This window comes from Emys orbicularis, chromosome 11 (genome assembly GCF_028017835.1).
Source record: "Emys orbicularis isolate rEmyOrb1 chromosome 11, rEmyOrb1.hap1, whole genome shotgun sequence".
In the NCBI taxonomy this organism is placed as follows: domain Eukaryota; kingdom Metazoa; phylum Chordata; order Testudines; family Emydidae; genus Emys; species Emys orbicularis.
The window spans coordinates 19,231,002-19,243,844 of NC_088693.1; the positions used below are offsets into that span (position 1 = coordinate 19,231,002).

Sequence of the window (12,843 nt, forward strand, 5' to 3'; positions counted from 1 at the left end):
TTTATCTTTGACTTCTTATCAAGAACCATGCTGTGTATTATGTATTGTAATAATGCTGCTTTTTTATAAGGCTGGAAATGTAATGGAATTTCAGAACTAAACTTCTAATATCTGATAACTTTAATGAAAGGCACCAAATGATGCCAATAACATAAATGATGACAATAACATGTTGCAGAAGAATCTTATCACTCTGCTTGCCCTGTCCCAGCGGTAAAACTTTGACATATGAAATGTGGGACTCATGACCAGTTACAAATGTAGGAATTCAGGAAATATAAATGCAAAAGCTAATCTTGTAGGAGAAATACATGTTGTATTAAACTCTAACGTTCGCTTTCACATCAAAATTTAGTTCTTAGTTCTAATGCCATTTTTAACTGTATCATCTACATACAGTATGCAGAGATGAACTGGCAATCCAAATCTTGTGTCTCAGTGCCCTTAGCTTCATGGAAATTGGGATTCATATCCAGAGCTGAACGTTGCAGCTTAAATCTGTCTCCATCCATGGTTTGTTTAACTATAAAACACCAGATATCTTGGTGATGGGCATGTTAAAGATAAATAGATTGAGGAGAGAAAAAAGTGTTGCATAAGGCTCTCACATGACATATTATGGCGAAAGCCTTGCATTTTAGAGCTGTGACACTAGCAGATTGCTTTTTAGGAATTCACTAAGGGCTTTGGTAATGGCCACCATTTTGGCTGACACCTAGAATTGAACCAGGGGCCTCCTGAGCTAAAAGTACGTATCTTTACATGTACCATCTCTAAAGTACCCACGTAACAGACTCTGCGCCACAGAAAGGGATGTGCAACGTCTACTGAGTAGCACTGACCCGGAGTGCTCTGCTTTATTACTATGTATTTTTAGCAAACTAATTTTGCCTTTTCTTTCAAATCTAGGACTAGAGAAGACAAGAGACTGAATTATGTTTCTGAGGGATCTCTGGGTTTCTGCTCATTGGGCATGGCAGGGCATGAGGAATATCTTGCTTTTACTTGCGCTCTCAATGTTACAAACAACTGATTTGGAAGCCAGGAAAGATCATCAATTTGTCTGGAAAACAGGTAGGAATCAACATATTCTTATTTATTCACTTTTTAGTTCCTATGATTTAAGAAGTCTGTTACCTATTCCTACTCTGACTTAGCACTATAAGAAATTCCCAAAGAAAAATGTCCTAATAGAGTTTTCATGTAGCTTTATTTATTTATGTGTGTGTGCGTGTGTGTATACACAAATATTTCCCCCTCTACTTTAGTTTATTCCATCTTTTTTGTTCACTGAAATGCTGTACCCTGCAGTGACACTTGGTATAGTCTGGGTTTTCATAATGAACAGAGGCAGCTAATAGAGTTTTGGAGGGTATAGCCTGGACTTTGTCCTGGGAGGCAGTGGCACTTAGGGTATGTCTACACTGCCGCGCTAGTTCGGTGGCTGGGGATCGAAGTTCCGGGTTCGATTTATCGCGTCTGGTGTGGACGCGATAAATCGAACCAGGAAGTGCTCGCCGTCGACTGCGGTACTCCAGCTAGACAAGAGGAGTACCGCGGAGTCGACGTGGGAGCCTGCCTGCCGCGTGTGGACCGCGTCTGAACCGCGGTAAGTTCGAAGTAAGGTATGTCGAATTCAGCTACGTTATTCACGTAGCTGAATTTGCGTACCTTACTTCGACTTGGGGGGTAAGTGTAGACCAAGCCTTAGTGAGTGGTGCTTTTGCTCCATCTGTGGGTTCTCTGTGAACAGGCTGCATAGCTGGGCCATGAGGCCTTGGGTAAGCAGTTGAGACATATCTGTCTGTTGGTGCCTTGGTAAAGGCCATGAGGTTCGGAGCTTTGATCAGATCCAGTGTTTGAAGTCTTTGAGTGGTTCATTGTTTCCTGGTGGTGAGGGATGGAGCTGAGCTAAACAAGGAGACTTGATATAAAAAGCATCTTGCTGGGTGAATTTGAGGGCCACAAACAGGGGCCGCTAATAGAGTTTCGGAGGTAGTTGAGAGCAGGAGTGTGAAAAGCTTTGCTTCCAGGTTCGGCTCCTACATGCAGTTTCAAGATGGCCAGCAATGGAACTATGGGTGTCCTGCAATGGATGTGCCTTGTTTCCTTTCCTGCCTGAAGCCAGAAGGGACTTACTACATATGAAGTGAAAGCTGGTGCTGGAGAAACTTCTTGGATTGGACAGGCAAATAGAGACACTAATTGAGAACCAGAGAAGTTGAGGAGTTCCTAGACAGCCCAGTTCGGGAAACATCAAGTACACCAGGTTCAAGGAAGAAAGAAGCTGGCCACCAAGGAGTTGGGGAGACAGGAAGTCAGAAAGGAGGCCTGGCCATTCATAACTATCAGAGGCAAGAGGTCACATCTGCAATTGTCACAACTGGAGACAGAGGAGGGTGGGTGGACTGTGGCTACTAGAGAGAAGAGGACCAGGAGGAATTCCATACAGCTAAAAGCTTCAAGTCAGTTGTCTCCAACCTTTTTTACACACAAGATCACTTTTTGAATTTAAGATCAACCCAGGATCATACCCCGCCCCTTCCCCAGGGCCCCGCCCCACTCACTCCATTCCACCCTCCCTCCGTCACTCACTCTCCTCCACCCTCACTCACTTTCACCGGGCTGAGGCAGGGAGTTGGGGTTTGGGAAGGGGTGTAGGCTCTGGGTTGGGGCCGAGGAGTGTGGGAGAGGGCTTCGGGCTGAGCCTGGGGCAGGGGGTTGGGATGCAGGAGTGAGGGGTGCAAGCTCTGGGAGGAAGTTTGGGTGCAGGGGTCAGATGGTCACACTGCACCTAATCTCATAGAAGCCAGTGGACATTTCATGAATTTTACTTTTTATTAATTTCATTTGTTTATAGATCCAGAATCCTTCAGGGATTGTCACAAATCAGCGTAACATTCTCAACTATGGGGTGTGCATTGGCTGAGCCTCAGGCATGGGGTTGGGGTGAAGGAGTGAGGGGTACAAGCTCTGGAAGGGAGTTTGGTGCAGGAGGGGGCTCAGAGCTGGTGCAGAGTGTTGGGGTGCAGGTGAGGGGGGGTGGGCTCTGAGAGGGAGTTTGGGTGAAGCAGGGGGCTCGGGCTGGAGCAGGGGGTTGGGAAGTGTGTGGGAGGTGTAAGGTGTAGGCTCCGGCTGGGAGGTGCTTACCGCAGACGGCTCCTGGACGATGGTGCAGTGGGGCTCAGGCAGGCTGCCTGCCTGCCATGGCCCCATAGCGCTCCCGGAAGCGGCTGGCTGCTGGCACATCTCTGCAGCCCCTGGGGGAAAGGGGAGAAGCGGGTCTCTGTGCGCTGCTCGCTCCTGGCCAAAGGGAACTACAGGGCTGGTGCTGGGGGTGGGGGCAGTGTGTGAAGCTGCAGGCCCCAACCAGGGGCCGCAGAGATGTGCCAGCAGCCAGCCACTTCCGGGAGCGCTATGGGGCCATGGCAGGCAGGCAGGCTGTGCCGCCAGACTTTTAGTGGCCTCGAGATCACGATCAACTGGCAGAGGCTCCAGGATCAACCACTGCTTCAAGTTGATACCAGGTCCTCAATGTTTAACCTGTGAAAGATACCTCTTAAGAACCAGGGGGTCTAAGGGAAGGGAAAGATATATGAGACATGCCTGTGCATGGTAGCTAAGCCCAACCTCTTAGAATCAGTTTTGCCCATAAAGAGTTTCCTCAACTGTCCAAGGAAGTCTGTCCATTCTTGCTGGAGGTTCAACACTCAGAAGAATCAAAAGAACATTCTGCAAAGGATAAACAGACAACAGGATGGTGTGCTGTCTTCCCGGAATCAAGACACGAGACATCACTCACATGAGATTGGAGGAATTTCTGAAGTTAATGGGCAAGGATCCATTTATGGGCACTAATGACACTGCATCATGGGATATATCGCAGACAAGAGATAACTTCAGGGAACTCAGAAGCATGCTGAAGAAGAATGTACAAGCGATCTTCTCTGCTATCTTCCTGTCCCGAAAGTGAAGGGAGACAGAAGATTCTAAAAATGAACCACTGGTTAGGTAAGTGGTATAGGATTTGGTTTTGTGGAACATTGGTCCACCCTCTTCTATCGGAAGAGGAGACTCAGTAGAAATGGAACCAATCTCCTTAAGAACAGGCTGGCTTGAGTAGTCAGGAGGATATTAAACTAAAATAACACAATGGGAGGGTAAAAAGAGGGGAGATATGAGCACTCATTTAGTGCAGAATCAAGAAGTTGAGAACAAAATTAACAGAACCAAAGGATGTGAAGAGAAGAGATTCTTTAATTTCCTGTACACCAATGCTAGGAGTCTCAGTAGAAAACAAGAGGATTTGGCATTGCTCATTTGTGAGTATAAATTCAATCTAGTTGATATTACTGAAACATGATTCAGACATTTGGAACGTCAACATAAATGGTTATAACCTATCTAGGAAGGATTGAGTAGTCAAAAGGGGAGGAGGAGTGGCACTCTGTCAAAAATGGCATTACCTGTTTCTGAGTCACTGATGACTTGGAAAAATATTTACCTTGAATGGTTATGGATGAGCCTTCTAACAGATAAAACACAAAATGGGGTATTATTTGGTGTCTGCTACAGACCACCAGATCACAGTAGGAAACAGGATGATTGGTTCTTTATACACCTATTTATAATGCACGGGGGGGGGGGGAAGCTGTGTGATAATGGGGGACTTCAATTTCAATGACCTATATAGGAGGTCTCGTATTGCCAGTAGTAAAACATCCTTGGATGTTTCTAAATATTGTAGATGACAATTTCCAAACTAAAAAACTAATTGCAACCAACACAGGGGAATTCTACCTGGTATAGACAAGTAATGTTGTGTGATCTGTTGGTTAGGTATTTAGAGTTTCCAATTTAACATTTGGTGGTTTGGCAGGGTTCATTTGCCTCTAGATCAGCCACAGCATCACAGTTAATTTGGGAGTGAGGACCCCCACGTATGCAAGACAGACACTCACACTTAGGCAAGACCTTTTGAATCTACAATAGTTTTATTAGCATAGTCAGCAATATCACAAACACTATGATGTAGCTAAGCAGACAGAGATAATACAAGCATCCAGAATTTGCCTACTCATACCGTCCTTTGCAGGGAACCTTGTAGTAATAAGATGACCCATGAGTGGTCCTTCACCTGGTAGGCTCCAGGTGTATGGGCCAAGTCCCACCTTATATTAGAGGTTATGCTAATACTAACTAAGCCTAATGCATATTCAGTACTGACATCATCCCCTTTTCCTTATCTGTTTTTCCTTACCCTACTAACGTTGGGGTGCCCTTTCCCCATCAGGTAATAGGCCTTTTACTTCAAGTTTATTAGTATTAATCAGTTAGTTGCCATGGCATTCTCATGGTTCGACAAATGCTGATGTGGTTAACTTAAAATATCTAAAGCTAGTATAAAGTGTCATTTTGTGGTTACCTGTCAGCAGTTTAGCAACACTTGCCTATAACAGCACTCTATCTTGGGATATAGGGTCATTTACTGGTTAATTGCTTATATCAAGTCTTTAAGCCTGGGGCCTTAGGTAGTTTGGCTAAGCTATTGTTTTACTGTCTTGGGACCGCTAGGCTTTTGCATTACTGCATTAATCCATACCTATACCTTATTTAGCATATGCCTGTATATCAATAGCAAGAGGAACTGATTAGAGAACTAAAAATTAATGGTAGCTTATCATGACTAATCATATTTATATTGTGTACACTGAATAAAGTCCAGACCAGTGTTTATTTTTATTTATCTACACACACACACACACACACACACTTGGTGCTTTAACAGGGCTTATTTTACAAAGCTGAAAACAATTGAGTCAAATCAACTGGGAGAAGAATTTAATCAGAAGAATGTGAATAATTGGGAATTGTTTAAGGACTTAATAGATGACAAAAAAGGCTCAATCTAGCGATTGAGGAAAGAGGCTTTATTGGTTTTAAAAAATGACCTGGTTTAGAAGGGAATTGAAGGCAGCTACAAAAAATAAAACTGTAAATAACAAATGGAGAAAGTGAGAAGTTGATAGTAATGACTATAAATCTGAAGCTAGGCATTGTAGAAAATTGATAAGGAAAGCAGAGAGACACAAGGCGAAATCTATGACCAGCATAATTAAAGACCATAAGAAGGAGCTTTTAAGTATGTTAGGAACAAAAAAGAATTCTGACCATAATATTGGTCCATTACTAGATGGAAATGGTGTAGAATTATCAATACTAATGCAGAAAAGGCAAAATTGTTCAACAAATAGCTCTGTTCTGTATTTTGGGGAAAAAATAGGTGTAGTCTCATCATAGGGTAAAACCACTCTTTCCATTCCAGTAGTGACCTAGGAAGATATTAATCACACCTACTGATTTTCAGTAAATTGTGCGATGCTGGAGAATTTCCAGAAGATTGGAAGAAAGCTAATGTGCCAATATTTTAAAAAGGGTAAATGGGATGACCTGGGTAATTATAGGCCTGTCAGCCTGACATCAAGCCTGGGCAAGATAATGGAGCGGCTGATACAGGACTCAATTTAACAAAGAATTAAAGGAGGGTAATATAATTAATTATGTCACAGTTCTGAGCAACTTCATCTGTATTCCTCCTCTGTGGTCCAGCCAGGGCACCACTCTTAGGCTTTCAGCTTCCCAGCAGTCACCTTTCTTGGGCTGAGACATGTCTCTCTTCCCTCCTGACCCAGGGTATTTCCAGGCTGCACAGTTCCTGCCTAGACTGAATTCTCCAGCAAGTCAGACTGTCTAAGCGGCCTGCTTTGCCTTCATCTCAGACGCTATAAACAGTGTAATTGCCCATAGTTAAGTTACCACTTAGGTCTTTCTAAACAAGCATGTGCATTCTTAAGGTAAAAGCATTACAGAGAAAATACATCAAAAGCAATAAAAGAATGTACATGCATGCTCAAAGGTTGCCAGAGATCACCCCAGCTCCAGTGAGGTCTCTGGCAGGTGAAACCCCACACAGGTTTTTCTGTGGTTACAAGTTCATAACCCCTTTTGCTCAGAATAAGCAACCCCAAGAACAGGTCCAAGCCTTCCCAGGCAGGACTGGAGCCCTGCCTTGGACAGAAGGTCCTATCCATTTTATGGCTCAGAAAGCAGGCCCTGAGTCAATTTAAACTCAGGTTATTTATCCAAAAGTCCTTTCTTTGTCTGCTGGTCTCTAGAGAATCCAGTTTGAACCAGTATATGCAAGTATCTCCAGGTGGTGGTACCTTTTTGGAGGTGTTACCACATGAGTGAATCTCCCTAATCCCACCACACTGTTCTTTGTTCCTGGAGGGCTGTGATTCCCCCTCCATAGGGTGACCAGACAGCACGTGTGAAAAATCCAGACAGGAGTGAGGAGTAATAGGTGCCTATATAAGACAAAGCCCCAAATATTGGGACTGTCCCTATAAAATGGGGATATCTGGTCACCCTCCCCTGCCCCCAGGGACTTGCATACAATCCCTGCCCCACAATGATACATAAATTTAATTCAATAAAGTTTAGCTTAATTCAACAAGGTTTGTTCAGGAAATTGCCATATTTGTCACACTTGATTGGCACTAATTTATATTACTTTCCTTTATTTTTTTGTTAATCAACGTGGGTTTATGGAAAATAGATCCTGTCAAACTAATTTGATATGAGATTACACATTTGGTTGATAAAAGTAATAGTGTTGATACTGCATATTTAGACTTCTGCTAAGCATTTGATTTGGTACTGCATGACATTTTGATTAAAAAACTATAACAATATGAAATTAACATGGCACACATTAAATGAATTAAAAGTTGGCTAATTAAAAGTTGGTGTAATTGTAAACTGGAAATCACGATGTGTGTTCCTAGTGGAGTCCCGCAGGAATCTGTTCTTGGCTCTATGCTTTTTAACATTTTTATCAATAGCCTGGAAAAAAACCTGAAATAATCACAGATAAAGTTTTGCAGATGACACAAACCGGGGGAGTGGTAAATTATGAAGAGGGGACAGGTCACTGATTTAGAGTGAATTGGAATGTTTGGTAAATTGGGTGCAAACAATCAATATGTATTTTAAAACAGCTAAATGTACATGTATACATCTAGGAAAAAAAATACGTAGGTCATACTTCTCTGATTGAGGAAGTCTATCCTGGGAAGTAGTCTCTGAAAAAGATTGGGCGTCATGGTGGATAATCAGCTGATGCTGTGGCCAAAAGAGCTAATGTGATTCTGGGATGCATAAATAGGGAAATCTGGAGGAGGAGTAGAGCGGTTATGTTACGTCTATATTTGGCACTGGTGCTACTACTGCTGAAATACTATGCCCAGTTCTGGTGTCCACAGTTCAAGGAGGATGTTGATAAATTGGAGAAGTTTCAGGGAAGAACCACGATAGCGATTAAAGGATTAAAAGACCTGCCTTATAGTGATAGATTGAGCTACTTGAGTCTATTTATCTTAACAAAGAGAAAGTTAAGGGTTGACTTGATTAGTCTATAAGAACGTACAAGGGGAATAAATATTTAATAGTGGGCTTTTCAATTTAGCAGAGAAAGGTATAACTTCACCCACTGGCTGAATGTTGATGCTAGACAAATTCAGACTGGACTAGGTGGACAACAGGTCTGATCCAGTAGCCTATGTTCCTTCATAATGTGTTTCTAAGAGAGATTCACAAAATCTTAAAAGTGTTACATTTGAAAAACAAAACAAAAATCCTTTGGTTCCCATGTAATGTTGTACAAATGGTTTTTGAATTAGCTTTGTGTGATGGGGTTTGCAAATCCTAGTCCAGGGCTTACGCAGGGGAAAGGCTTGGAGCAGTACAGGATCCGGTAAGCTCCGCACCTCAGGCACTGCTGAGCTTGATCATGAGGAAAGCAGCTATATAAAGACCGGTCCAACAGCCCGGGGAGAAGGGAAGCCATTTCCCTGGAGGAGCACTGCCCTGTCACAATAGGAGAAGCTCTGGCTGAGGAGTTCTGGCAGTGAGTCTTCCACCTCTCCTTTGAGACATCACCCAACAGGTAGGAAGAATCCGGAGTGTGGGCAGCAGAAGGTCACCTTGCATCAGCTCTGAGACTCAGGGGTTTGAAGAAAGGGACTATAATTAAACATCTGTCATTCTCCAAACTGAGGACCTTATAGAAGAACTGGGTGTAGAGGACAACCTTGGATTGAGTGATTATGAGCTAATTCAGATTAAACTAAATGGAAAGATAAGCACAAACAGGTCTGCAAATAGAGTACTTGATTTTGAAAGGGAAACATTTTAAAAAATTAAGGCGAATAGTTAGGGAATAGTTAGGGAACTGGACTGAAAAACTCAAGGGTCTGAATGTAGAGGAGGCTTGGAATTACTTCGGCAAAGTTGCAAGAAACAATCTGAAGGCTGTATCCCCAAGCAAGGAGGAAAAATTCATAGGAAAGGGTGGCAGACCAAACTGGATGAACAAGTACCTCAGACAGGTTATTGGAGAAAGCAGAAAGCCTACAAGGAATGAAAGAAGGGATGGATCAGCAAGGAAAGCTACCTCTTGGAGGCGAAAAAGTGTAGGGGAAAAAGCGAGAACTGCCAAAAACCAAGCAGAGTTGGACCTTACAAAGGAAATTGAAGAACTTTTTTATTTTGTTTTTGCCATATAAAAAAAAAGGAAAGAAGTAGGACCATTAAGCACTGAGGATAGGGTGGAGATTAGGTGTTGGGCCATGCCTAGATTATCTTTAAAGAAATACTTTGCCTTAGTTTTCAATAAGGGGAACAAGGATCTTAGAGGTAGTGGCAGTGCTGCTAATGGGAATGAAGATATGAAAGTAGAAATTGCCACATCTGAAGTGGAAGTGAAATGCAAACAATTTAAGGGGACCAAATTGGGGGGGCCCCTATGATCTCAATCCAAGAATATTAAAGAAGCTGGCCCTGAAATTGCAAGCCCAATAGGAATGTTTTTTTATGAATCCATAATTTTTGGGGTCATAAAGGACGTAGAAGTAAATGGTAATTGGGATAAGATGCAACATGGTTTTACAAAAGGTAGATCGTGCCAGACCAAACAGTCTTTCGTTGAGATGATTACCAATTTTCTAGACAAAGGAAATGCAGCAAAGCTAGCCTACCTGGATTTCAGTAAAGCATTTGATACAGTTCCACATGGGGATTAATACCAGAATTGAAAGGGTGAGTAAGGAACTGCTTAAAGGGGATACTACAATGGGCCATACTGAAAGGTGAACTGACAGGCTGGAGGGAGGGTGCTAGTGGAGTTCCTCAGGGTTCGGTTTTGGGACCAATCTTATTTAACATATTTATTACTGACCACAGCATAAAAAGTGAGTGTGTGCTTGTGACCGGGGTCCCAATGGGGGCCAGCGGTGGTCACTCAATTAGGGTGAATTGCAAAGAATGGGGCAGACAATCCCCCCAAAGCTGGTGGATATTCCAATACTTAGATTTACCAAGCCAGCATAAAACAGCTTCTTTATTACCTTACTGGTTACTCAGAAGTCCAAACAACACAGTTCTCTTAAAGTGATCCAGCCTCAGGCCTCCATCCAGGTACCTAAGTCAAATATGATGATTTCTGAAAATCTTACTTCATCATCTAAAAGAAAAGGTTCTACCAATCCCAAAGGATCGGACACATTACCTCCCAAGTTATTGAATATTCCAGATCTTACCCAAATACACGCTACAGCCAATTCTTATTAACTACACTAAAATTTATTAAAAAAACAAGAGAGAGAGTATGGTTAAAAGATCAATATACATACAGACATGAGCTCAATTAATTGAGGTTCAGATTCACAGCAGAGATGGTGAGCTTTGTAGTTGCAAAGAGTTCTTTCAGAAATAGTTCACAGGTTATAGTCCAATGTTCATATTGCAGGACAATCCCGTTTGAACTGGGATCTCAGTCCTTGTGGCTGAGGCTTCCCCTGCATGAAACCTTAAGCAGACCGGAGATGACAAAATCAGGACCCAAGGATCTTTTATACAATTTCATGTCCTCTTTGACAAGTTGGAGTTCCTTGGGGAACAAAAGGTAATTTAGGATGACTTTGAAGGCGGTCTATCACCAGTACTGAGCTATACGAATTAACATAAGGCAATTTGCTTGTTCCTCCACCATTCACAATACATTTCAAAGAGAAATGAATACCGAGATATCCCGTGTTTACAATTCATTTTAAATGCTAGGATGTTCTTTTGATCTCTGAACTATAACAATACAGCATAGACAGGGCCTGTGGATTACATCGTTGACCCTACTCATATATATGTAAATACAAAAAACACACACATTATCTCCCCACATGTCTTTTGAGGGTTATTTATTTTGCAGGATGTTTAACCCTTTCTGTTAAGTGCTAATAAAATGTGTAGGTGACACAATGCTAGGAGGTGTTGCCAGTACAGAGGAGGACCATAATATCATAAAAGAGGGTTTGGATGACCTTGAAAATTGGTGTAATAGAAATTGGATGAAATGTAATAATGCAAAGTGCAAGGTCATACACTTAGGGACAAACAACAAGAATTTTTACTATATGCTGGGGATATATCAATTGGAAGAGACAGAAGAGAAAGACCTGGGTGTAATGGTCGATCACAGGAAGACTGAGCAGTGATTGTGATGCAGCCATGAAAAAGGCTAATGCAATCATACGATACATCAGGTGAGGTATTTCCAGTAGAGATAGGAAAGTGTTACTACCATTATACAAGACACTGGTGAAACCTCATCTGGGATATTGTGTACAGCCTGGTCTCCCATATTTAAGAAAGATGAATTCAAACTGAAACTGGTGCAAAGAAGGGCTACAAGGATGATCAGAGAAATGGAGAACCTACCTTACGAGAGGAGACTCAAAGAGCTTGGCTTCTTTTCACTATCCAAATGAAGGCTGAGGGGAAACATGATTGCTCTGTATACATACATCAGACGGATAAACACAAAAGGAGAGAAAGGAGTTATTTAAAGTTAAGGGCTAATGTTGGCATAAGAACAAATGGATATAAACTGGGCATCAAGTTTAGGCTTGAAATTAGATGAAGGTTTCTAACCATCAGAAGAGTGACGTTCTGGAACAGCCTTCCAAGGAGAGCAGTGGGGGCAAAAAACCCAACTGATGTGTAGGAGGACAGAGTAGGTGATGACAATGGTCCTTTATGGCCTTCAAGTCTATAAGTCTGAGGCATTGAGTATGGTATGAAGTGGCCTGGGGAAGGTAAGCAGGATGTGGAATAGTGGAGTAAAGGCCCCAGATCCCCCTACCTGCCCCACATTCCCCTACACCTATCCCCGGGATGTGCAGGACTAGGTGGTTACCAATAAGGAAGTTGACCCAGCTGAACCCCATTTTTGGTGGTCCTGGATATACTGAACCAAAAGAGAGAGACAAATGGCAGGCCCTGAGAACTAAGCCTGCTGACCGAACAGACATCCCCACTCTATTTTGGAAGGTGGGATATATAAGAACAAAAGAAATCCTTCAAGTTTTTATTTTATTTCTGTCCAGTTCTGAAATGCATTGTACTGTAAGTCTTTAGAGGTGTACATAAAATGTTCTTAAAATGTCAGCTTCACTTGATTCCAATTGACAGAGAATTATTAAACCCTTGAGGACCTTAGAAAATATGTTATAGAACTAGCAAAAGGATGGTTCAGTGGTTTCCATGAACATGCACTTCTGTCTTGAAACTCCAATGAAAACAATAGAACTGTTCTTGTCAGGGTGCATGTGCCTCAGTGATTGATAAATGTATCCTTTCCGAAGCAGAAGTAAAAAAAATATTTTTTAGCAGTCAAATATTTAAGATCCTAGGATTAGGTTTGATACAGTCAACCCTTACCTGCAGTGG

General features: G+C 42.3%; 1 protein-coding gene across 1 annotated transcript in view; it reads left to right on the forward strand.

Annotated features, from left to right (window-relative positions):
- The first annotated feature begins 935 nt into the window (after nucleotides 1-935).
- The window catches only part of THSD7B (thrombospondin type 1 domain containing 7B), a 426,330-nt gene continuing 414,422 nt past the window's right edge, over nucleotides 936-12,843 (forward strand). The window contains exon 1 of the mRNA XM_065413579.1: nucleotides 936-1,074. Within this exon, the coding sequence (XP_065269651.1) occupies nucleotides 936-1,074 (139 nt within the window). The remainder of the gene's footprint in view (nucleotides 1,075-12,843) is intronic.